Source organism: Lactuca serriola, chromosome 8, assembly GCF_051521515.1.
Source record: "Lactuca serriola cultivar US96UC23 chromosome 8, Lser_US96UC23_V15, whole genome shotgun sequence".
NCBI classification, from domain to species: Eukaryota; Viridiplantae; Streptophyta; class Magnoliopsida; order Asterales; family Asteraceae; genus Lactuca; species Lactuca serriola.
Window position 1 is genome coordinate 35,386,199 of NC_136415.1, and position 26,429 is coordinate 35,412,627.

The window sequence follows — 26,429 nt, forward strand, 5'->3', positions numbered from 1 at the left end:
AATGATAAACTTTGTGCTAAAAATAACGTTGAAAAACTGAATGCATATATGAATCTCGTAAATCAAACTTGTTTTTATACTTTTATGTGAGTTTTATAACCATACTATTGACACTGACTGCCTGTAACAACATTCTTCAGGTGTTGTAGTGTTATGACATTTGTCACCCCAGACCTGCCGGTCTAACTATAGCTAATAGTTTAGGTGCGGGGTTGTCAATCCCGTATAGATCTATACACAAGTATCACGCTCTCCCTCCAAGAGATTATGGTATATAATACAGGACTTGAAATGCATACATAAGAGTACGTTGACGTTTGAATATCTCACATTGCTTGGTATAAATAGATTTATGATAATAAAGACTTTACTTCATTTGAAAGTATTTCGCTTGTCAAGATGTATATGTAAAAATGTATGAATAACTTGTTAACTATACTCATTATAGTTTTCTCAGAAAGTATGTTCCCATTTAGTAAAAATAACTTGGTGATATAATAGCCCTTTAAACATAAAGATGTTTGTATCGATACTCTATAAGATAGATATTATATTCACGTTTATAAAATGATACTTTGACTTGTAATGTACTTGTATTTCCCCCCTAAAACATGAGAAGAATTGAAAGGTAGGGGTATGAACTCACTCGTTTGGTTTGAAGAGAGAGAGGCTAGAGTTGAGCAGAGCTTCGACCGCGGAAAGTTGCATCTTCGGGGATCTCGGTAGCGTAGATCTTTCGTCGGGGGCTCGGGTGCGGAAACCAAGGGTGTCGAGACAGCTTCTGGAGCTTGAAAGTATGAGAGGGTGACTGGGAGTTTGAGAAAGTGTGCAAAAACTCGTAGCTCAAACCCTCTATTTATAGTGCTGGAGGATCGCGTACGCGGAGCGTACCGCCAGAGTACGCTGGGCGTACTTTGGTTATGCGGGGCGTAAAAATGTGTCACGGCTTACGACTCCGGTCTAGCTAAGCATAGAGTTGCAGCCGATGGGACTCGACTCTGGGTCTAGTACGCTGGGCATAATCTGGGATTACGCTGGGCGTACTCTAGTCTCCCATCTTCTAAATTCCGTAACTATCGAGTACGGGCTCCGTTTTTCGCGTTCTTTATATCCACGCGTAGGTGAGATTATGCTCTACAACTTTCATTTAGACTCCGTTGGCTAGTTTTGAATTTATTTTTAATGATATGTTTTTAATAGGCCGGGACTGCTAAAGTCCGATAAAAATTCATATCTTCTTTATTCGATGTCGGTTTTCGTTTGCCTTTTTATCATTTTACTCCTATTGTGGAGGTCTTCATCTTTCGTTTAGGTTGCGATAGCTAAATAACATTCAATCTTTAATTCGAGTTTTTAGCCCTCTACTACTGTTACGAAACTTAGGAAGATCGTAACTTCTTCATACGAGGTCCAATTTGGGCGATCTTTTTATGTACGTTTACAGTTTAATGAACTCTACAACTTTTGTTTAGATACTTAAGGCTAAAATGAATTTTATTGAAATTTCACTTTTTACGTTAAATATCGTTTTAACGGTGTGTCGTAAATATACGAGTGGTTATAATTTCTTTAATATAACCCGGTTTTGAACGTTCTTTATGTTTTTGGAAACCTTGGCACGATATAAATTATTTGATGCATCCCAACTTAGATATTTAAACACTTTTATTTTGAGGTTAATTTCGTTGATTCCAAATAGTTTTCGTTGTATTTGACATTTGAGCGTTACACTGCTTTTGGAAAAATATAGGGTTGTCACACCATAGTTGTCTGAATTAGACATCTACAAGGGAGAAATTCAATTTTAGTTTATTTAAGTCCTTAAAATAACACCCAACATGAAATATTAAGGCTAGGACGCAACACAATATTCTACAATTCGGAAGAGGGATGCCGTAATCCAATTGTAAAATATTTGAAGGTAGGTAAATGACGATTTACCAATTTCCACCATGAAAAATGAAATTGATTATTAAGTTTTAAATGAATTGAAATTCCTAGATTCTTTGAGATTCATTGAACTTTTCAATGACATGTTTAATCTTGATTATGCCCTCTCAAGTTTGTGATTGGGATACCAAGGATGACAAACAAGGTGTGAATAAACTATGCAAATTAGCTTGGTACACTTAATGTTACAAATCATCCAATCAATGTGCCAGTTAACCACACACGCTCCATTGATCCATTATTAATTAACATCAAGCTACCATTTTCCACACATTGTCTGTCCCAAATTAGTGTGTCGGTGAACCACACATGCTCCACTAACAACTTAACAAGATGCAAAGTGCAATTTCATGGGTTAGCACCAAATTCATATTTTCCTAAGTAACTAAGATTGGGAATTTATAAGTGTTTAGTTACATGGTATTTTCATTATACTTTTAATGAGAGTTAATGTCATATCCTACCCGTTTGGCTAACGACCCTCCACAAGTCAAGGAAGCGGTGGGTGAGAGTGGACACCCATTAAACCACCATTTTATAGGCAGTAACCTTATACCCCCCCCCCCTCTTATAGACTGGCTTCGTGAATGAGGCCTACTAACGGTAAGACTTACCTTTTACTTATACATATAATATATTAACCTTTTTAGTTTATATAGTATAAGGGTGTATTTTACACATTTAAAATACTAGGTTGTTTAATCTATTAATAAATTATACTCTTAATTTAATTAATTTTTACCATGTTATTATGGATTTATTAAAATTCTCTTTTAATTAAACACTTTAATTAATTTAATAAAGTCCAGAAGGTGTAATTGAACTATTCAAAGCATCTAGGTTATTAAAAATTCAAAAGTAAAACTATTTAATTAATTTTTAAGTTATGAACCCAATAGATGCATCTTTTGAAACCTTTCAATTACTAGATGCTTTAGAATTAAATATTACAAATTAAAACCTTTTGATTAAACTTTTTCAAATTCCAAAACTTGAGGACAAGTTTTGAAACTGTCACACCCCCAAACCTGAACGGCAGAACCGTCTGGGGGCGGAGGACGTCATGTTCCGTATCACAACAATCTACAATAGTAATCAAAGCAACAACAATTATTACATTGATAAAAATATAACTTTACATTCGTGTTCAAATCATTGTATATTTGACACCAAAAACTATAATTTAAAGACATAATTATATAGAACTCTGTCTTCCTCAAAACTTGTGGTTACCTGTTTATCGATTTCCTGAAAATACAAGTAGTTTTGAAAAGAGTATCAACAATTAAGTTGGTGAGTTCATAAGTGTTTTTGTTAAATAACTTTTTCATTTATTTCCTTAAAAGGTAAGTGTTTTCACCCAGAAAATCCTATATTTTTTGTTGTATATGTAAAGTAGTTTTAATACCATAAAGCTATAAAAAGAATGTTTTCTATTTTGTTATGTTCTCTTTGTTGTAAATCGGTACCTTGTATTTGTAACCTGTTAGGATAAACTTGGTATTTTGTATTTGTACCTCTTTTTGTATAAACCTGATACTTTGTATTTCTACACTGTTTAGTATAAACCTGGTACGTTGTATTTGTATTATTACATAGTATTATATAGTTTTAATTCATTAAAACTATGCGAAGTTGTTTACATATTCAGACACTAAACATATTATTCAATACCAAATTGTGAGTTATCATAACCATGCTTGATGACCTAAGCCTCGCCTGATACACGGCGTTCTTCAGGTGTCGAAATTTGGTACGACATTTGTCATCCCAAGCCTGCCGGCTTAACTGTAGCTAACAGTCGGGATGTAGGATTGTCAGTCTCGTATAGATCTATACACAAGTGTCATGCTCTCCGGAAGGAGACTCTGGTTATAATCATCATGACTTTTGTTTTATACTTAAATAAGTACGTGAAGCGTGTCTCACAAATGCATATTGATAGTTACATGTAGAATAATGAAAAATATCTTTGTAATAGATATATCGTAAGTATCTCATAAATTATATTTAATATAATTTATATTCTTATTTTCATAAGTTACTCTAAATATAGAAGGCAATATGTAGTTCCATAAAGTATATTGATAAATATGCATGACTCATCAATTATACCTATTATAATTTATATGTTTATTTTTGTAATAAATCCCGAACTAATACAGTAGTATGTTTATCCTTGTAATAAATTCCGAACCGGTAAAATGGTTTGTTTATAACAATCGTAAACTAGTTGAATAAATTTAGTTATTTATACAACAATTCATTGTATTTTACTTGTATTTTCCCCCTAAAAACATTATAAAAATAGTGAAAACATAGGAGTATAAACTCACTTGATAGTCGTGAAGAACTGAGTAGTAGTTCGTTGTTAAAAAGGCTTTATTTCTGAAAATTGGGCCTTGCGAGGGTTCGTATTTTGAAACCGAAAGACTCTATTTTTATTGACTTCTTGCGTCTCGGGATGTTTCTTGAGTGTTGGATATGATACCGGGGCTTCGAGGGTTTGTAAGTAGGTTTGTGGGGGTAAAAAGTGTAAAGAAATATGAAATTGTGGGTAAAAGTTGTGTTGGAACCGAGCAATCTCGCACCCCTATATAAGGGCGAGACTTCGGACCGAAGGGGGATCAGCAGGACACGCGGCAGCAGGCGAGGAGGGATATAGAGCGAAGCTCGGAAGGTGCCACGTATGTGAGGCGCGTCAGTTTCCCTTTGGAGCGGGCTTCAGCCGAATCAGCGGCTGACACGAGGCGGACACGGGTCATCTCGCATGCGAAGTGATGTGGCGGTTACTGTTCATGCGAAATTATCCGGTTTTCAATTATTTCTTGATTTTTTAGCCAAAAACTTTCGGAATTTATAACTTTCGCATACGAGCTCCATTTTTTACGTTCTTTATATACGCGTAGGTAGGGGTGGAGGATTGTTAGGGCCAGGAGGGGCTGTGCCCCCCCCCCCCCTCCCCCTATTTTTTATTAGAAATAGTCCTTATACTTTGATTTTTATACATATTAGGCCCAAAAATATAAAATTTTGGCTTTGCCCCCCCCCCCCCCCCCCCATGTTCACCAGTTTTTATACACATTATATTTTCTCCCCCCCCCCTCCAAATATATGTTGAAGCTCCGCCACTGCGCGTAGGCGAGAATATAATCTACAACTCTCGTTCATACTTTGTCGGCTATTTTTGACTTTATTTTTAATATTATTATTATTTTTAACAGACCAGAACAGGAAAATCCGTTAAAAATCATATCTTCTTTATCTGAAGTCCGTTATCGTCTGTCTTTTTACCATTGTACTACTATTGACGAGACTTTCGATTCTCGTTCAGGTTGTGTCGGCTAAATATCATTCGATTTTTATTTCGAATTTCGGGTTGTGCGCTGCTATATTCAAACTTGGAAAAATCATAACTTCTTCATACGAAGTCAGATTTGGACGTTCTTTTTACAGACATTCACAGGTTAACGTATTCTACGACTTTCATTTAGATAATTAAGGCTAAAAAGTATTTTATTGAAAACTTTGTTTTTATGCTTACAACGTTTTGCCAGTTTTGTTGCAGATCTTCGATTAGTCATAACTTCTTCGTTATAACTCGGATTTGAGAATTCTTTATATTTTTGGAATTCTTGTTAAAATCTCTATCACTTCGTTCATCCCAAATGAGTTTATTTAATACTTCATTTTTTACGCTACTTTTTATCTCAATTAATTTCTATTTTTATTATTTAAAAATAAATTACAATAGTTAACCTAGACTATTATATTGTGAATTTATAAGTATCTAGGTAGAATTTAGAATCTAATAACTATAGATTTTCTCCAGTTATGACATTATCCCCCCGTTAAAGGGAATTTCGTCTCGAAATTAAAAACTACAGAGGTATTCTAGGACTTAGGGAAAAAGATGTGGATATTTTTATTTCATTTGTTCCTCTTGTTCCCAAGTGAACTCAGGTCCTTGTTTTGCATTCCAACGAACCTTCACTATCGAGAAACGGCTTTGTTTAGTACTATTTACTTCCCTGACTAGGATTTCTACTGATTATTCCACGAAGTGCAAACTTTCATTTAACTCGATTTCATCGAGTGGGATAACAAGTGTTTTATCATATAGACACTTCTTTAGATTAGATATATGAAAAAATGGGATGAATATTACTGAGTTCCTACGGTAGTTTGAGTTTATAAGTAACTGGACCGATTCTAGGAAGAATCTCAAATTGTCCGATGTACCTCGGATTTAGTTTCTCACGTTTACCGAAACGTATCAAGTATTTCCATGGTGAGACTTTTAATAAAAAATGGTCACCAACCTGAAATTTCAAGGGTTTTCGTGGTTTGTCAGATTAACTCTTTTGTTTATTTCTAGAAATTTTTAGTTGTTCTCGAATTTGTACAATCTTTTCTGTGATCTCTCAAATGATCTCAGGTCTGGTTAGAGTACTGTCAAGTACTTGGTTTTTGAATAGTTGTGTATTGCCCACCTCAGCCTAGCACAGTGGTGATCTGCACTTGTGGCCGTAGAGAGTTTCTAATGTAGCAACTTTAATGCCAGTGTGGTAGCTATTGTTGTATGAAAATTTGACGAGTGGTAAATGGGTATCCCATGCTTTACCAAAGTCGATAACACATGCTCTCAACATGTCTTCTAACGTTTGAATCTTTCCCTCCCTCTGTCTGTCAGTTTGTGGATGATAGGTTGTACTCATGTCTAGTCTAGTTCCTAGAGATTTTTGAAGTGACTGCCAAAATCGTGAGGTGAATCTACTATCTCGGTCATAGATAATAGATGTTGGTACACCGTGCAGTCTAACTAACTCTCTGATGTATGTTTTAATTAGCTTCTCCATCTTGTCTGTTTCCTTTATTGATAAGTAGTGTGCGGATTTGGTTAATCTATCGACTATCATCAAAATAGTGTCATGACCACCCGTTGTTTTGGGTAATTTGGTCATGAAATCCATAGTTTCCGCTCTTACTTCCATTCGGGTATTTCTGGTTGTTGTAGTAAACCAGAAGGCTTTTGATATTCTATCTTGACTTGCTATACAAGTGGTATTCTTGGAAGATTTACTGGGAATAATTCGTGAAGTTTACAGACTTTAGGAGTATCCTTGCTATTTTTAGCTTTTTATTTCATATCTAACATGTGGTCTAGGAATGCATAGTATCCTTTTGTGTAGGTATTTCTGAGCTTTGAAGCGAGAGATGATACAGAGATTTGTGTCGAGATTGTCGTTTATAGATTTGAAAAGATTTCATTAGGCGGTCGATTATGGAAAAGGGTCTTTTTGTAGCACAGGAAATTGATATGGTGAAGACTAAGTCAATCCACGTCGAATAATGATGTCAGAATTTCTTATGGTAATATGTGTTAATTTGATTGGAAGAAGTGATTGTTAGAATGATAGTGTATCCTGTGTATTCTTTCTATTGTTTTTAGTTTTATCCTTGTTATTTCTACTGCGAACGATTTGTACTTCATTTAAACGAGTATTAGCAGTAAGAGTGTTCCGATAATTAACGATGAAATCTTATAATACGATCTCTATTAAGTCTCTCTATAATCGTTTAGTGTATATAAATCATATATAGTTAAGATTGAGAAGATAGTTGACTGAGTAAGTCTGCCCTAAATCCACAATCAAACAAGAAACAGGAAATGAGGCGGAATTACTCACTCTAAGCCTGCAAAAATATTAAATATGCATGAATCTAATGTCTACACTAAGCCATCATAGCTTACCTGTAAGGATCCTTAGCTTTTATATGAATATTGTGTTTTATCTGAATAAGAAGACAATTTATGATTTTAATTTTTAATTGTTAAAACTTTTGTGAAAGTTTGATGCTTAATTATTGTTATTTGGAAAACATACCTAAAATCTTAGTAAAATTCCCCATTGTTTCTTTAAATCTTGTTGTTAAACTCCTCCCACTTTTCTGTCATTCTTCTATGTTGGACATTCTCTCTTAAAATGTCCCGTTTCACCGCATAGATGGCATATTGGACTTGTACTAGCATCGGTGGTTGAAGTGATATGTTGGGTTGGAGTCCTACAGTAGCTAGTGGTGTGTCCCTTCTTGTTACACCTATTGCAATACATCTCCCAATACACTCCATGATGATGATATTTGCATTTGCCGCAGTGTGGGAGGTTTCCATAATATGGTGTTGTCGATGTTGAAGTAGTAGGGCCAGTGGGGGTATTGACTTCCATAGCTTGTTGCCTTTTTGTAGTTCCTTGAGTCGAACTGCCCCCTTTTTCATTCCCGAACTTTCGTTTCATGTTCTTAGGTTTGGGATTTAGGGTGTTATTGCAGTCAGTCACTCATTGGTGTCCTTGGTTATTACTGCGTTTGGAATTTTTGACATTATTTCCACTTTCATTTGTGTTATCGAGGTGTGCCACGGCAGCTGTGACCGCAGCTTGAAAAGTAGCAGAGTCTATCTGTAGAGTTGGTATTTCGCCGGTTGGCTGGTTATTTCCTTATAAAGACATGATTCCGTTACAAGGTGTGAAGCAAGTTCGTAAATAACTATGGTCGTTTCTAATTGTATATAAATTTCATGTTTTGCTATATGATTTTCGATGTTTCGGCCAACATCCCTGTGATGTTTTTATGGTAAAGAATAAAAGTAGATATTGTACAAAGGTTAAGTTCACTCATTCTAGTACTGCTCTCATCATAATATGCTTAACTGCGAAGTCCTGATGGGATCTGGTGCATTAGTGCTGGTATGATCGCATCCCTTAGGTTTATGGGAAGGCATTTTTCGACTATACGATTTTTAAAGGTGATCCGGTGGTAAGTCTTTAGTAGTTGTTATAATTCATGTGTTATTTGAGCTAAGTTATCCTAGTTTTCAATTGTGTCATGTTCCAACTTTTACATTTTTTGTATTCAATTCGTAACAGAGGTTTATATAAAATAAACTTATGAATTTTTGCGACTACCCTTGAATGAATACTTGTGACTTGATGTACTGTTATTAGTTATTACGAAAAACAAGATAAACTTAACACATAGTGTGAGTAGTGTAATCACTAACTCACTAGGTTATATTAGTTCATTAGTTATTAGTGTGACGAATAAGGTGTTCTGCTACTTTGTATGCCTCATGAGTGGTCTTCTCTGTTTTTTGTCCTTATTATGATTATACTAGTTTACGTTGTAATGTTTTGTTTGTCTCCGGATGGCTATTTCTTCCTCTAAGGTGTGTAGATGATATGTATTGTTTTCCTATTCTTCATGTATGTTTGGTATAGAAATCGTATGGTATCTTTGTTCTTCATAAGTGCGTTGAATCTCATATCATCATGTTTCAGGGTTTGTCATCGATCTCCATTACTTTGTGATAGGGAGTTTGAATCTGAATGTCTATGTGGGCTTCTCATAGTAAAATTAGAGGTATTGCTCAATTATAGGGAGCACGGTGTGACGGGTGTATGCTTAATGTGAATCATTGTTTGTCTTCTCCATTCTCTGCATGCAGTTAGGTTGCACATTGTAGGGGTGTATCTTAGAAAGAGGTGAAAGAGTCTGATGTCTACTTCTGGTAAGGTAAGGTTTCATCAATGATTTCACTAACGTCTTTTTCTTCATTTGATCCTTTCTTAGAATCTTTATCCTGAATCCCCTTTTGGTTCTTCCTCGACTTCTCTGTCGGTTGTTATGGTAAGGTTGCGATGTCTAGATATGTTGGTGCGAGAATAGGTGTGATCCTATTCTGAGGAGTGATCCTTACCGGGTCCTTCTATAATTATGTAGTGTATACCGGTTATATGTAACTAAGATTGAATAGACCTTCGAATAGGTGATCCCACTCTAAGACCACAACCAAACAAGGAACAGAAAGTAAAGAAAAAATCACAAATTCTAAGTCTATAAAATCTCAATTATATATAACTTTAGTGTATACATTCAACAATTATAGACCTACCAGTAAGGGTCTTTTAGTTCTCACATATGTTATTTATAGTAGCTTAAAATACTCTTATAGTATTTTAACTTTATGTAAGTGTTTCTTGGTATACGAAGTTGATAAGTTTCTATACTTGTTATTGTATAGTATCATAAAATACTTTTATAGTATTTTAAACCTTATGTTTGGTTCTAGTATTCCTTTGTATATGGAGTTGGTAAGTTTTAGACTTGTTGTCACACCACAATCACTCCCAAACACATGTTGGTCGTATCTCAAATAAATATAGTTGATCATGCTATATTTATCTCAGATATGATTACATAACTGTTTAGTTTTGACTATAGTGTTCAACATCCAAACACTTTTGTTTTGTTCTTCTTGTGATACTTGTTCTAGTATACATGTATGCAATTATACTTTTATAAAAATATTATTATATTTAAAAGTATAACTCTTGGTCAGAGTGTTATAGCCCCATTAAATGTATAGTTGTATATTTTTATGGGTTGATATACTTAGTTCACAATAAACAAAGCTCTAATACCAATCTGTCACAACCCCAAACCTGAACGGCGGAAATGTTCGGGGGCGGAGGACGTCATGTTCCGTATCACAACAATATACAATAGTAATCAAAGCAACAACAATTATTACATTGATAAAATATAACTTTACATTCGTGTTCAAATCATTGTATATTTGACACCAAAAACTATAATTAAAAGACATCATTATATAGAACTATGTCTTCCTCAAAACTTGTGGTTACCTGTTTATCGATTTCCTGAAAATACAAGTAGTTTTGAAAAGAGTGTCAACAATTAAGTTGGTGAGTTTATAAGTGTTTTTGTTAAATAACCCTGTCATTTATTTCTTTAAAAGGTATGTGCTTTCACCCAGAAAATCCTATATTTTCTGTTGTATATGTAAAGTAGTTTTAATACCATAAAGCTATAAAAAGAATGTTTTCTATTTTGTTATGTTCTCTTTGTTGTAAACCGATACCATGTATTTGTACCCCATTAGGATAAACCTGGTATTTTGTATTTATACATCTTTTTGTATAAACCTGATACTTTGTATTTGTACACTGTTTAGTATAAACATGGTATGTTGTATTTGTATTCTTAAATAGCATTATATAGTTTTAATTCATTAAAACTATGCGAAGTTGTTTACTTATTCAGACACTAAACATATTATTCAATACCAAATTGTGAGTTATCATAACCATGCTTGATGACCTAAGCCTCGCCTGATACACGATGTTCTTCAGGCGTCGAAATTTGGTACGATATTTGTCATCCCAAGCCTGTCGGCTTAACTGTAGCTAACAGTCGGGATGTGGGATTATCAGTCTTATATAGATCTATACACAAGTGTCACACTCTCCGCAAGGAGACTCTGATTATAATCATCAGGACTTTTGTTTTATACTTAAATAAATACTTGAAGTGTGTCTCACAAATGCTACATTGATAGTTACATTTAGAATAATGAAAAATATCTTTGTAATAGATATATCTTAAGTATCTCATAAATTATATTTAATATAATTTATATTGTTATTTTCATAAGTTACTCTAAATATAGAAGGCAATATGTAGTTCCATAAAGTATATTGATAAATATGCATGACTCATAAATTATACCTATTATAATTTATATGTTTATTTTTGTAATAAATCCCAAACTAATACACTAGTATGTCTATCCTTGTAATAAATTCCGAACAGGTAAAATAGTTTGTTTATAACAATCGTAAACTAGTTGAATAAATTTAGTTATTTGTACAACAATTCTTTGTATTTTACTTGTATTTTCCCCCTAAAAACATTATAAAAATAGTGAAAACATAGGAGTATAAACTCACTTGATAGTCGTGAAGAACTGAGTAGTACTTCGTTGTTAAAAAGGCTTTATTTATGAAAATTGGGCCTTGCGAGGGTTCGTATTTTGAAACCGAAAGACTCTATTTTTATTGACTTCTTGCGTCTCGGGATGTTTCTTGAGTGTTGGATATGATACCGGGGCTTCGGGCGTTTGTAAGTAGGTTTGTGGGGGTAAAAAGTGTAAAGAAATATGAAATTGTGGGTAAAAGTTGTGTTGGAACCGGGCAATCACGCACCGTTATATAGGGGCGAGACTTCGGACTGAAGGGGGGAGTTAGCAAGACACACGACAACAGGCGAGGAGGGACACGGAGCGAAGCTCGGAAGGCGCCATGGATGCGAGGCGCGTCGGTTTCCCAGTGGACCGCGGCTTCGGCCGAATCAGCGGCTGACACGGGTCATCTTGCATGCAAGGTGACGTGGCGGTTACTGTTCATGCGAAATTATCCGGGTTTCAATTATTTCTCGATTTTTGAGCCAAAAACTTCCGAAATTTATAACTTTCGCATACGAGCTCCGTTTTTGGCGTTCTTTATATGCACGCGTAGACGAGAATATAATCTACAACTCTTGTTTAGATTTCTTCAGCTAATTTTGGATTTATTTTTAATATTATTATTTTTAACAGACCGGGACAGAAAAATCAGTTAAAAATTAATATCTTCTTTATCTGAAGTCCGTTTTCGTCTGTCTTTTTACCGTTATACTACTATTTACGAAACCTTCGATTCTCGTTCAGGCTGTTCGGCTAAATATCATTTGATTTTTATTTCGAATTTCAGGTTGTGTACTGCTATATCGAAACTTAGAAAAATCATAACTTCTTTATACGAAGTCAGATTTGGATGTTCTTTTTACAGACATTCACAGGTTAACGTATTCTACGACTTTCATTTAGATAATTAAGGCTAAAAAGTATTTTATTGAAAACTTTATTTTTATGCTTACAACGTTTTGCTGGTTTTGTTGCGGATCTTCGATTGGTCATAACTTCTTCGTTATAACTAGGATTTGGGAATTCTTTATATTTTTGGAATTCTTGTTAAAATCTCTATCACTTGGTTCATCCCAAATGATTTTATTTAATACTTCATTTTTGACGCTACTTTTTATCTCAATTAATTTCTATTTTTATTATTTAAAAATAAATTACAATAGTTAACCTAGACTATTATATTGTGAATTTACAAGTATCTAAGTAGAATTTAATCTCTAATAACTATAGAATTTCTCCAGTTATCACAGAAACTCTTCAAAACCTTTTGGATTCCAACTTGATGACAAGTTTTGTAATCATCCAAGAATCTTGAATTCCATAACTTAAAGAGTTAATTTGTTTCATGAATGAGACTTTTCAAGTTCCATAACTTGATGACAAGTTATGAAACTCTTCAAGAAACATTTAGATCAAACTTTAAACTAATAAAATAATCATATCATTTTATCTATTACTTACTTGATCTAATTCAACTCTTATAGCAAAATGATTCTAATTTTACAAATAATTAGTTTTCATAAAATCAAGTAATTATCTTAAAATTTGGCAATCATCATGTTATTGGATGGGGATAATCATTACCATACCAACAAAATCAAATTTTATGAACGAAAACATTTTGTGGTAATGATCCTAATCCAAAACAGGCCAAAAACTCGAAAATACTGCCAACAGATGATCCAACTCGTCGAGTCTGATAATGGACTCGTCGAGTTCATGTATGGACTCATCGAGTCGAGTAGTCAGAGGGCAGTTTTTCAGGTTTTCCATATTTGAACAATTCACAAATGCAACTATATAACAGAAAACTCCCCATGGCTCTGATACCACTGGTGGGTTTTATGTACTATAACACTCCTATAGTGCACATACAACCTTAACAACTTTAGATCTAAGTTTTCTCTAGTTATACATGCACTAAAATTTCCAAAGCATGAAGCCTACAACTAGCATACAATTTTGGTACATGAATCATAAAACTAGTTAGAATAATACCTCTTTATTGTAGCTTGTAGTTTTGGCCTTTCAAGAGCTTACCATCTCAAGTGTGATGCCTCAAATGGTTCACAAACACCATGAACACAGGAGGAATTTAAGAGAGGGGCTAGACACTCCAAAATCGGCTATCTCTCTTCCTAGAACACTTAGGGCCGATTTTAGCTAAGGGATAACACATATCTATATTGTAGGATTCCAAGAGTCATGGGTAAACCCTAATCCATACACTTAGGTTATGATCCATATCTCATGTGGGCTAACTCTTCATGGATACTTACCTAAACTTAGCCCATCATGGATCAATAGCCCAATCCTATTATGTATCACTGATTTACATAATCAGTCCTCGTTAATTTAATTAGTCTCTTTTGATCACAAAATTAATTCCAAATTAATTCTTGATCAATACTAATTAAATAATATGACTTCACAATTAATATATTATACTTGTAATATATTAATAAATCATAAATAGTCTCTTTCTCAAATATCCATCCTATCAGATTGTTCTGGTGAAGGCAACCCAAATGGACCATGCTACTCTCGGGTCAAGTACATACCAATTATAGTTATGGGCTTAGACACCTAATCCAAAAAATTGTGAGGGTGATGAAAATCGAAATGGATACCTTGTTCGAGGGTTTGCTTCGGAATTTTTGTTATTCGGTTGTTAGAGCAAAAAATGTGGAGTTTGAGTTCTCGGTTGCTGATTTTCCTTTGATGAATCTGAATGATTTTATCTCTATCATAAAGATTTTAATCAATGTGGATTTGTCAAAGATTCCTAAGACAAACTGAAATGACTTCATTCTTGGATTTGGTCGTATCAAGGCTTTTTTTAGAGAACTACTATGAATATTTGGCAATTACAAATATTGATTTGGCCTTTGTAATCAAGAAGTCTGCGAAAGTGCCTCAAACTCCGTCGAAGGCAAAACTAAATATCAATGAGTTTGAAGACGGAGAAATTATTCATCAGCCTTATGGTGTTGTTTTCCAAGGAAAGAACAAGAGAGGGAATTTGACAAAGTTTTTGTTTCAAGTTTCTGATCTGCAAAGATACACAAACTCCCATTTCACAAACATTTTGATTTGAATCAACAACGGTAATAAGAATGATGATCGAGATAAGGCAGAGATAAGGAATATTATTTTATGGTATATGGAAGTTAGGAGGGAGCTTCTACAGACAATGAAGATGATTGCTTAGTTTTCGACTTTTCTCACTAAGGGGGAGATTGTTGGGTTAAATGTATATAGTGAGAAGTCGAAAGTAGTCTGTGTATGTAAAGAGTCGAAGGTTGTATAGTTTTTGCACTCTATCTATTTACAAGGCATCTTAGTTTTCGACACTTAAATGTTTATTCCTTGTAATTTTGTGTGAGTCTATTGTACCCTATAAATAGGATAAGTACATAGAGTAGAGTAACGAACGAACTAAGTGTTATTTGCATTTTGTACTCTGATATTCTCTTGTACTCTTCAGACGTAATAGAGCCAAACAGATTTTATTTAGATCTCGTGTCCATTTACAACTTTTACCGATTCAAACGTGTTCTTAATCAATCTCTAACTCACATCTGCAGTGGGTATTTATTCTTCACCGTTGCTTTATTCATCTCTCTGTAGTCGATGCACATTCTCATGCTTCATCCTTTTCTTCACGAATAACACCAGAGCTCCCTAGGGTGACGAACTAGGTCTAAAGAAACCTTTGTGCAACAACTCCTGAAGTTGCTTCATGATCTCCTTCATCTCCGTCGGTGCTAATAGGTATGGTTCTTTTGCTATTGGTGTTGTTCATGGAAACAAGTCTATTCAGAACTATACTTGTCTATTAGGAGGCAATCTAGGAAGATCTACGGAAAATACTTCCAGAAAGTCACACACCAGTGGTATTCTCTTAATCTACTTTTTCTCCTTCATCGATCGCAAATGCCAGATATGATACATCCCTTGGCCTAACACTTCCTAGTTTTCATCATCGAGATGCTTCCAACATTCACTAGACGTTTGTCCACGTATACGATAAATGGTTTTCTTCCAGGAGGGTTTACTCTTACCATCTTCTTTCTACATAGTATCTCAACATCGTTCGTACTAAGCCAAACCATTCCTAATACTATGTCGAAACCGTTTATCTTAATGGGAAATAAGTCCTCGTGGAACTTATTCTTATTCAAGTAAGTGGAAATGTTCTTCATGCAATCGCTAACAAGTACAAACTTGCCACTAGCAACCTCAACTATTAAGGCATTATCTAGTCTATCTACATGCAGTGCTAGTCTTCTACCAAATGTACAAGAAATAAAGGAGTAGTTCACTCTAGAATCAAACAAAATATTGGCAGGCAAATCATTTGCTAGAAATGTACGTGAAGCGACATCTGCTTCTTCCTTTGCTGCTTCTAGGGTCATCTAGAATGCTCTCGCCTTTGGCTTTGGCGGTACATTTAGCTTTGCAGCTTCCTTCTTCTTTGGGTAGTCCTTCAAAATATGCCCATCTTCTCTGCATCCTTAACACATCCTATTGTTGAATGTACATTCATTGGAACGGTGACTAGTCCTTCCACATTTGTAACATGTCACTACTTCATTATATCTCCCAGAGTGCTTCTTCTTACACTTCTCACACAAATTTCGCTTCATTGTTACCCCCACACTTCTTGTCGTTGGGGCCAATCTTTGAAATCTGATCTTCTTATTGGACCTTGAAGATCCTTCAAACTTCCTCTTTTCTCCTGATTTAGCTCTCTCCATACCCTTCTCTCTTATCCGGGTCTCAACATTATTAGCTTCCCAGACAAATGCTTTTAGAGTGGTTGCTAGCTTCACCGTTGGACCAAAATCCGCTGGTAGTCCACTACCAAACTTGTTTATCTTGGCGAGTTTGGTAGGACCCAAATATGGAACTAGCTTCATCTTCTCAGTAAAAGTTGCAACATACTCACTGACACTCATCTTGCTCTTCTTTAGATTTTGGAATTCATTGTTTATCTCCAGAAGATCTTGTTCAGAGCAGTATAGCATTTTTAATTGCTCCAGGAAGCCTTCCATGACGTCTTAATGGCTTCTCCCTTTGGTATAATATCAGCCAACAAGCTCCACGAGCTTAATACTCCAGTGTTCACATGTATGACCGCGAGGACGGTCTTTTGTCTGTTGTTGCAGTCATAGCCCTCAAACACCATCTCCATCTCGGATATCCAATCTATATTGATAAATACGATTCTGTTTGCAGTCGGAATTCATGCTTTTATTGAATGGTGAAGTATTGTCTTGGAAGAGTACCAAGTAATACACCATAGTGAATTTGGCTAACTTAGAGTACAATTGTAGTTATAAAAATTGCAAAGAAAACAATGTGACTAAAAGAGATTCATTAGTGACATCTTTGTTAAAAATCAATCATCGATGGTCCTTTTAGAGGCTCTTTGTGACTTTAAGGGTGAACTTACCTTGAGTATGGATCCCAAGTCACACAAGCTCACAAGACAAATACTTAGTAAGTACTATCACATTTGATAGTGAGTCAAATGTAAAGACATCATAGTCAATAAGTCATATCGAAAGATAATATTGTCGATCCATTCCATAAGCCAATGTCACTGACCAAGTGTAGTCAGACAAAGTCAAGAGGCATTAGATTTGCAAATTAATTGGCTTGAACACTCTTAGTTTGGTTTGTTTTAAACCTGAGAACTTAAAGCAGTATAGGTGTTAATTCGATTTGGCGATTATTAAGTGGAGATCTTAATATATGATGGAGTTTGGTCATTTCAATTAGCTTATTACTATGTTCTCATTTTACATGTTTGGAACCCACTTCCTGGGTATTAATTTACTTAAACGTCCACAGTCGGTCATACTCTTGGAAGTAAGTAGCGATTCAAGATTGTCATAACCATTAGTGGATTGTCCATAGTGATTGGACATAGCATATAGATTGCGCTAATACTCATGAGTACTTAATAGAGATTTTAGTATTGGATCAACCCATGCTTAGAGATTACTTCATGGATACAGTCACGAGTAATTCTAAGGTGATAATATCTTCTATTCTTCAAACCTAGATGCATGTGGGGTTTTCTCTATGATTCTGATATGCATTGGTCTACTCCAACGCTATTCGTAACTGGTAGTCATAAAGGTTATGTCCATGTATGACATGATAAACTAGACAAAAACTATGTAGTCGTATTTTATTTGTTCCTTCAGCCTTAACAGGAAAAACGATATTCATGGGCCCCTCGATGATTTGTGCTACATCTAAAGTGTTTGGCCAATCCCTGACTAAGATAGATGTGTTCAATTAAGTATTTAGATGCAGTCGTCACAAATCTATATCAAGAAACATAATCTTGAATTCGGAGATTGACCATTATCCATGTCTCGAGTTCATACTTATATAGTAGAACGAAGGGACAATTGATTAATTATATAAGGGTTGAATCTTGATTAGATCTAGAGTTCGATAATTGCATTGGATGGCTAACTCTCTGTTGATTATTGGAAAAATATTGGATCTCATATAGTTGATGACTTGTCCAAGTGGGAGACTGTTGAAGAGAGTGTCCAAGGTCATTAACTATTGGTAATATTTCTAATAGTAACAGGGTCCTTTTGGGTTGCCCTCAAGACCTAAATTGATTAGAATAAATAAAGGAGAAATTGGTTTATTAATTATTATGGTTAATAATTAATTAGAAACTAATTGGAAATATATTTTGGGAATTAATTAATAGTTTAATTAATCAAAGGGTTGAATATTCATTAATCGATAGTTGGTTAATCAGGAATGTTCCAGAACCCTTATGGAATTAGGGTTGGATGAAAATCACTTCATCCCCGATGGGAAAAGGAGTGAAATTTCGTTGTAGGTATTCCATCCCACATGAGAAAGAGTACAAAACCTAGGAAGGGATCCAAGGCTATAAATATGACCTTAGGGATTTCATTCTTCCTTGCACATTGGCATGAAGTTTCACCAACATTTCTTCCTTCCCCTCTTAGGGGGGATTTCTAACCCTCTTAGGGTTTGTGAAATTGACCATTCTCCTAGTTATTTTTATTCCACTCTTTGGTGTCATTGGATGTGATACCATTAGAGGGATTCTGGTTTGGGTCCTCTCATCCAAGCACCTTCATGGAGGATCAAGATCTCAAGCATGGAGATCAAGGGCTACATAAGTGGTATGTTTTTCTTCTTTGTATTTTATTTTCTAGGGTAGATGTAATTAACATAAAACCATAGATCCATAGGTTGCATGTACACTTAGGTATATCGTAGTTTCGATTTTTCCGCTACTTAGTTTAGAGTGTATTTGATGCGTAGAAAACCCAACATCACATACATATACCATGAAATACACATAAATATATACCAAATATACACACATATGGCAAATTTCACATAATAGACACAAATACACAAATTTTGCAAATAATCTTGAAATTAACATAGGAAGGAACCTATGGTGGCCGGAAATCAACAAGGTGGTGCGATGGTGGTGGTAGTCTATCCTTATAAACTAGAATGAGCAAGGAACTCAAAGATTTTTTGCAATTAACTCAACTATAAACTAGAAATCAACGTTACAAGAGAAAGAGATAGAGAAATTAGCAAGGAATTTCACCTTAGTTGGCCTGAATCAGTTGAGAATTTGAGGAAAAACGGGAGGAACAAAAGTGAAACAAAATAAGAAGGAAGACGGTAGTCACTGTAATTAGGAAACAGCGGCGACAACAAAATACGGAAAATATCACGGGTTTTTTTCCGATTATTAGTGGCGACACTGTCGCTGCTATTGATTTACACGAAACGGACGACACTGGACCTTGGATTGTAGACAGATCGAACAGACAGAGTTTCACAAAAAGTTTTGATGTGGATCGTGGTTTACAGGCATTAGCAGCGACACCAATAGCGACGACTTCCACTATTAGCGGCGGCAATATCGAGCGTCGCCGCTAATAGTGGAAGTCGCCGCTATTGACCTGATTTTTTTGTAGTGATTTCAATAATGGAATTCTCTATTATTGTGCAAATAGGCTAAGATGAAATTTCGTGTTTTTTAGATATGGTATTTGCCTGGCCTATACATGCATGTAAAATTAGACTCATGTCTTTTAAGTTACAGAGATTAAATTTCAATCTCATAAATCATATAGTTTTGCTATCGTAGGCATGTGGAGATCGGCTTAAACTGCATACCTCAAGTTTGATACTTGCATATCTAATGGTATTCCAATTTTTACTTGAAAACTAATTTAAATGTTTCAACAAAAAGATGGAGTTGAAAAATGTTTAATGACTGTCTAATATTGTGAATTCTTTTATAATTACGAAAATAACATGATGTTATCAACCCGATCATTATATATATTATCCTTTTGTAGTGATATATAACAATTAACAAAAACTACATCTCCATGGCATTAATCCCTTCTAAGCTCACCATAATTTCTTGCATTGAAGGGCGATCTCCGGGGGTGATTTGGAGACAACTTAGGATGAGGTCAGCTGTTTTGCAGGCTCCTTTTGGAGGGTTTCCTTGTTCCAACCATGGGTCCATGAATTTTTGTAGTTTTCCCTTATCGGATAAGGTGAACCTAGCCCACTCCAGTAAACTCTTGGGTAAGGAGCACCTCTTGTCATGAAGAGAGACTAAACCTCCTATCATATCCAACATCATCACTCCAAAGGCGTAGACATCACTTTCAATATACCAGTGACCTGTAGTTGCAAGGCACTTCACTTTCAAATATTTCGATCCAAATCTTACGAAAATGTGAGACTCTAGACAAAATTAAGACACCAACAACGGATAGCACAACCACTTGGAATATATAACCCTAGTCACCAAACTCACCTACAACCATATACTCAGCAGGGTTGTAACGACTGGTGAGTGCATTGCTCATTAAGATAGGCAATGCTCCATGTATCTGGCCTAACGATGCCCATCCAAAATAGAGTTGCGCTTCATGATTCTAACACCAAAATCCCAAAATGACTAACTCAAGATGATTCAAAAGGCCAATTAGATTAAAATGTGCATCTATTTGCACCCCTATGATTGTAGTGGTTCACAAGTTTATAGCTATTTTACCACTATGATTATGTGTTTAGTGGCATATTCTTTCTTTCTTTCTTAAGAAAAATGTACTTGATCAATGATTATTATACCTCATTCACTAAAATACTTGAAGCATTGAAAATCCTAAATGTGGGGGAGCTCTCATGAGTGTGCAAGAAAGCAAGGCCTTTGGCTACTCCATTAGCAATTTTCAATGTAATATCCCATGGAAGTGGATGGCCTGCAAATGTCCAAATAAATCAAGACAAACACAATTACTCTCATAATTGTAAGTTATGCTATGGTTGATACCCAATTCACTTGGAAAAGATATATGCAACTTGAATATGGAATTTTGGTTTACTGCCAAAAGAGGTGAGTCTAGTTTTTGGGAACAGAGGGAATACTTACGTCGAATAATGTCTATGAAATTTCTTTTAGGTATGTATTCATGTACAAGGAGCAGCTTTCCGTCTTCTGAACAATATCCTAAGAGTTTAACAAGATTGGGATGACTAAACCTTCCCCGAGTCACTTCTGCCTGGCATACGCAAACACAATATATCGTTTAATACATTAATGATAAAATGTTATAACACAATATGTCTCTCTTTCTATAAACCAAAATAACATTTTTTTATAAGGAATATTAACTAAGCTAACGAAGGAGGTTGTTAATAAAAATGACCAGGTTTTTTCTCTTCTGTGAAAATGACCGCTTTGTCTGGAATGGGTAATTCCTTTTGTACCAATATCTTGTTGGTGATTTGTGTCACCGATGTTGTTTAAGTGTAATAAGATTAATTTGTTGACCAATGTAATCTTGATAAATATTGAACAAGTAAAGGTGTTGTGTAGTCGGTGGCAGACGCATATTGTTTTAGTAAGGGTGTCCCTTGTACTTCAAGCGGGTGCACCTAATAGAAAAAAAAAATTTACACTGCGTGTCAGAAATTGAGCAGTGGCCCGGGACCCCAAATGCCCCACTAAAGGTCCGCCATTGTGTGTAGTGCACACTTGTTTGAGTTTATTATAATTTAAAGTACGGGGTCCGGGGGCAGCACTCCTGGTAGCGGGGTCCAAGGGGCAGAGCCCGTGGAGTTGAGCCGAATTTGAGTAAAAGCATAGAAATCTGAATTTGAGAATTTTGACCTTGACAATATTGACCTTGATGGTTTTAACCCTAACATGTATCGGTTTACGGCAGTTTAGTGACAGTTTTGTGGCAGTTTGTAACTGTCATATTGACATGTTATTGATAGTTTTCGGACAAGGAGTTATATCCTGTTTTTTGGTCATTTGAATTTGGTACACAAGAATAATAACATTCACATTCTCTGTTCTTCATCTCTTTCTGGGTTTTATTTGATTGGATATTTCGGTTATACCATCGAAATACTTTAATCTGAATGTGTTATCACGAAAGCAATTGAACCCCCCCCCCCCCCCCCCCCCACACACACACACACACACACATTTTCTAACATATCTCCCATAAGAAAAGAGAGGGATAGACTAATCACTGAAAGTAAGCTAGTCAAAACTCAAAAGTTTTGACAAAGTTCAAAGTTAGACCTGGCCTTCAAGGGAAAATTCAAACCAAAAGAAACAAAATTTGAAGGTATAATAGATAAACAGACCTGCCACTCATTGAGACTCTGAACATTATTTGTGTTTAAAATTTTGATTGCGACAGCTATCCCTACTCCAGATACTGATGGTTTGTATGATGCCCTATCCACCCACCCTTTATAGATTGACTCACCATCTGAAACTCCAACCATGGCTGATGGCCGGAAATTCCGGGTGGCTTTCCGCAACTCATCAAATGTGAAAACCTTCAAGTTATGTGTCTCCATCTGAATGCTCAAAGGACCTTTATTTATGTTTATATTGCTCCCCTCTGCTTCTGGCTCTGGCTTAGTGGGATCTAGTAACATGATACAAGTATCTTTGTTGCGGCAGCTAATTTGTCTAGTATGGTCTGTTTACTTCTGTTATCATTGCTCCCCTTTCGTCTATTTGAGACCTAGCATCAGAAATACGGATTAAGTAAAAAAGAGATGGAAATTTAACGAATATGCAAAGCTTTTGAAGAGCATACCAAGTCAAGGATTGGAAATATGAAAGCATAAGGATTGGCTAGTCAGCTTTGGTTGGAACTTGTGGTGCCCACAACAATTAAAAAAAAAAAAAATACCCACATACATTTTGTGAGTTCACCAAGTCAAGGAGAACCTATTCCATTGCTGATGAGTGATGACCACAAAACCGACCCCACTCAAACAAACAAACTTCATTCGTTGACCTAACACTCATAGAGATTAAATTAAACATGACCGATATAAATAACCATTAGAATGTATTTTTCCAATTAAACCATATATTCGATTAACTACTAGAAAGTAGAAACAGAGGTATAGATCATGGATATTTTTCTCAGAATTGTATGTTTCTAATTCATATACCTATTATAATCAACGACGATCAATTTGTTGTCAGATTTGTCGCTATTCTCGCTACTACAAAAAAAAAGGCCTTTAATGACATACCGCAAAGGGTATAGATGACAGATAAATATATGTTGTTGAAAGCCAGTCATAAACAAAAGACAACATGTATTTATGGGCTGTAAATTTACGACAGACAATTTGTATGTCATGATTTTACATTTTATAAAAATATTTAGTTTTTTGGTAGATTTACTAATATTCAAATTAAACCAAAGTTTCATATAATACAAAATAAAATATCAACTTTGTACTCTCACCCATCATGCATAATAAAAAATGTGAAATCTAGATCAACACCTCATCTTAACCAAAAGAGTATCCTAGTTAAACAGATGAGTAGTACATTGTAATATTAACAAAAGCATATAGAGCATATTAATCAAAATCAATTACATACACAATCTGTAATAATAAAATTGAAAAGACTATCACTTTTTAATACAAGATTGATCCTATAACCAAAATATAAATGACCAAACCTTTATAATGGGTGATCGATCACCAAACTTATGTTCATGGTGCAGGCTCATCGAGTGAGAGTGCCATGTGTTATCCTTTTAACACGTCTCTGGTGGTATTATTTTAATTGAGTTGATCTCCTCTAACCGTGCCACCACTTTCTCCATTGAAGGCCGGTAGTCAGTGTCATGATGAAGACAATCTATGATGAGTTGAGCTGCTTTCATTGCAGCTTTCGATGGATAAACTTGTTTCAACTGTGGATCCATTGTTTTTTGGTAGTTTTTTTATACTGGTTAAGTAAGGTCTAGCCCAATCCACCAAACTCTGTAGCTGATAATACTTACCAGAACCAACTGCACGTAACCCTGTAACTATCTCTAGCATCACCACTCCAAAACCATAAACATCGCTCTTCAGATATAACCACCCTGTAGTTAGTTGCAATACCATAGCCTTTGTCAATGTAACCCTTAAGATTGAGAAACCCTAATTGATGATTTAAGGTCTAAAACCAAGTTGATCAGAGAACTAACCAGTGGCTAGATACTCAGGAGCCACATAACCGTCGTTGTATGATGTAGAAGACTCTCCACTGACCGGATTAAACCCTCCCTCTCCAAAATCCGTGATCTTTGCATTGAACTCCTGAAACATAATTCAGTATATATAAAAATCGCTATGATATATTACAGATTTAAACTAAAATACTGCAATCCAAAAACATCAATCGTAATCATTGACACATGTTTAGAGTAAATTTATCTAGTTTTTTAATTACTGGCCCCGTCTAACAAAATGTTTGAGGATCTCACATCCCTGCAAATGATATACATTTCCATGTGCATGAAAGCAAGGCCTTGAGCTGCTCCCAAGGCTATTTTAATCCTTGTGTCCCATGGAAGTGGGTCTGCATCTTCTGCAAATTCCAATTGAAGAAATAAATAGTATATATTATCTGAGACTTATCAGATATATACAACATTTTTCAATATTTATTGTTGTAGATTTAAATACTTACCCCCGAAGAGATGCGTATATAAGCTCCCTTTTTCTGTATATTCATAAACAAGCTGAATCTCATTACTGCCCCAGCCATATCCAAGGAGTTTAACAACATTTGGGTGGCTAAATTTTCCCATATATTCCACTTCTGCCTGTCAAGAAAACACAAGATATCAACAATTTGATTTTTACTTCCTTTGTGCAGTCTGTGAGCTAGGTAGTAGATGAGCTTACCACTTCTTAACACTTCTTTTCAAAACATTATAGTTTAATGTAGTGATAATTTCCATAAGAAAAATAAAAATAATATATATGATTTTTTTAAACTAAAAAAGCAACTCATTTGACACTTCAGAGTCAAAAGTGATCTTCATTCCCGAGAGAGATGATAATTTTCACAAACAACCATATTCTTGGTGTCAACTTTCCTATGCCGTAATATAGTTTTTTTTTTTTTCCTACACATAGCAATGATACTTTCGTATCAATGGCAGAATAATCAAGGCTAGCATATTGGCTCTAGACTCAAACTAGTAAATTTGCATAACGGATATGTTCATATAATTTGGTTCTATGGTAGACCTCACTAAAAAAGTCACATTGATATATATACTATAAAAGACAAACAAACCTGCCACTTATCACAATTTTTAGCAAAATTTGTGTTTAAATTCTTGATCACGATGGCTTCTGGGACATCAAATGCTGATGGTGTGTATGATGCACTAGTCACCCACCCTTTATAGACTGACACACGATCCGAAACTCCAAGAATTGGTGGTGGCAAGAATTTCCCGGTGGCTCTCCACAACTCATCGAATGTGAATATCATCAATTTCTGTGTCGTCATCTGACTACTTGATGACTGTTCCTTCAACATTGTCACACTTTTATTTATGTTTTCATTGCTCCCCTCTGATGCTGTCTTAGTCGGATCTACTAAAGTCATACCGATATCTTTACCTTCATTGTTATTCTCTTCTGTCATTGCTTTGCCTACTATGATCTGTTTACTTTTGTTGTCATTGCTCCACTTTTGTCTACTTCTGTAATTTTTAGCATGCACTGCTGAAACCAAATGAAACTATATAAATTTAATGAAACAAAAAGAGACAATAGAGATCAATGTTTTAAAAACCGGTTTGAACCGGTTGGACCGGTAACCAAGGGAGAGAACAATTCAACTATCAGTTTTATGTCGATTTTTGAACCGGATTGAACTGACCGGTTTTTAGAAAAACCCGGTTGAACCGGTCAAAATAAACCGGTTGAACCGAATAAAAACACATGGGAAAGAACCATTTTCATAATAAACTTTGGTGATTTTTTTCAAATCTATTTAGTTTTCTCTAAATAAAAACATATGGTAAATGTTATAAAGTTTTTTGATGTGTTTGTATTCATCTAAAACTATATTTTGTTTCAGTATTATATTTTATTTTCTTTTTAACGTATATGGATTGATATAAAACACTAAAACTTATGGTTATATGTTATTTTAATGTATTTGAATTGATCTACAACTTATTTTTATATATATTTTTAATATTTAAACTAGTAACGTCAAATTAATGATTTATATATGTATGTATGTTTA

The 26,429-nt window shown here is 35.0% G+C and overlaps 2 protein-coding genes across 2 annotated transcripts; both read right to left on the bottom strand.

Annotated features, from left to right (window-relative positions):
• Positions 1 to 19,976: 19,976 nt before the first annotated feature.
• On the bottom strand, positions 19,977 to 22,937 carry LOC145071491 (putative serine/threonine-protein kinase CST). The gene is made up of 5 exons (XM_079018362.1): positions 22,496 to 22,937; positions 21,267 to 21,396; positions 20,966 to 21,096; positions 20,649 to 20,769; positions 19,977 to 20,512 (listed from the first exon to the last, which is right to left on the bottom strand). The coding sequence occupies exons 1-5, from the start codon at positions 22,793 to 22,795 to the stop codon at positions 20,199 to 20,201; spliced, it is 996 nt and encodes a 331-aa protein (XP_078874488.1). The 5' UTR covers positions 22,796 to 22,937; the 3' UTR covers positions 19,977 to 20,198.
• Positions 22,938 to 23,724: 787 nt separating this feature from the next.
• LOC145069532 (putative serine/threonine-protein kinase PBL3) lies at positions 23,725 to 25,900 on the bottom strand. Its single transcript, XM_079016467.1, has 5 exons — positions 25,464 to 25,900; positions 24,849 to 24,984; positions 24,643 to 24,746; positions 24,364 to 24,475; positions 23,725 to 24,258 (listed from the first exon to the last, which is right to left on the bottom strand). Exons 1-5 carry the CDS (start codon positions 25,818 to 25,820, stop codon positions 24,014 to 24,016), a joined length of 954 nt encoding a protein of 317 aa, XP_078872593.1. The 5' UTR covers positions 25,821 to 25,900; the 3' UTR covers positions 23,725 to 24,013.
• Positions 25,901 to 26,429: the final 529 nt, after the last annotated feature.

Coding starts and splice junctions, on each gene's coding strand:
- LOC145071491 (XM_079018362.1), bottom strand. CDS start 22,795: ATGTTACTAGATCCCACTAAGCCAGAGCCAGAAGCAGAGGGGAGCAAT. Junction 21,397..22,495: donor AGAGTCTCAATGAGTGGCAG/GTCTGTTTATCT, acceptor TGCGTATGCCAG/GCAGAAGTGACTCGGGGAAG. Junction 20,513..20,648: donor TGCTGAGTATATGGTTGTAG/GTGAGTTTGGTG, acceptor TTGCAACTACAG/GTCACTGGTATATTGAAAGT.
- LOC145069532 (XM_079016467.1), bottom strand. CDS start 25,820: ATGACAGAAGAGAATAACAATGAAGGTAAAGATATCGGTATGACTTTA. Junction 24,747..24,848: donor ATATACGCATCTCTTCGGGG/GTAAGTATTTAA, acceptor TGGAATTTGCAG/AAGATGCAGACCCACTTCCA. Junction 24,476..24,642: donor TGTATATCATTTGCAGGGAT/GTGAGATCCTCA, acceptor ATTATGTTTCAG/GAGTTCAATGCAAAGATCAC.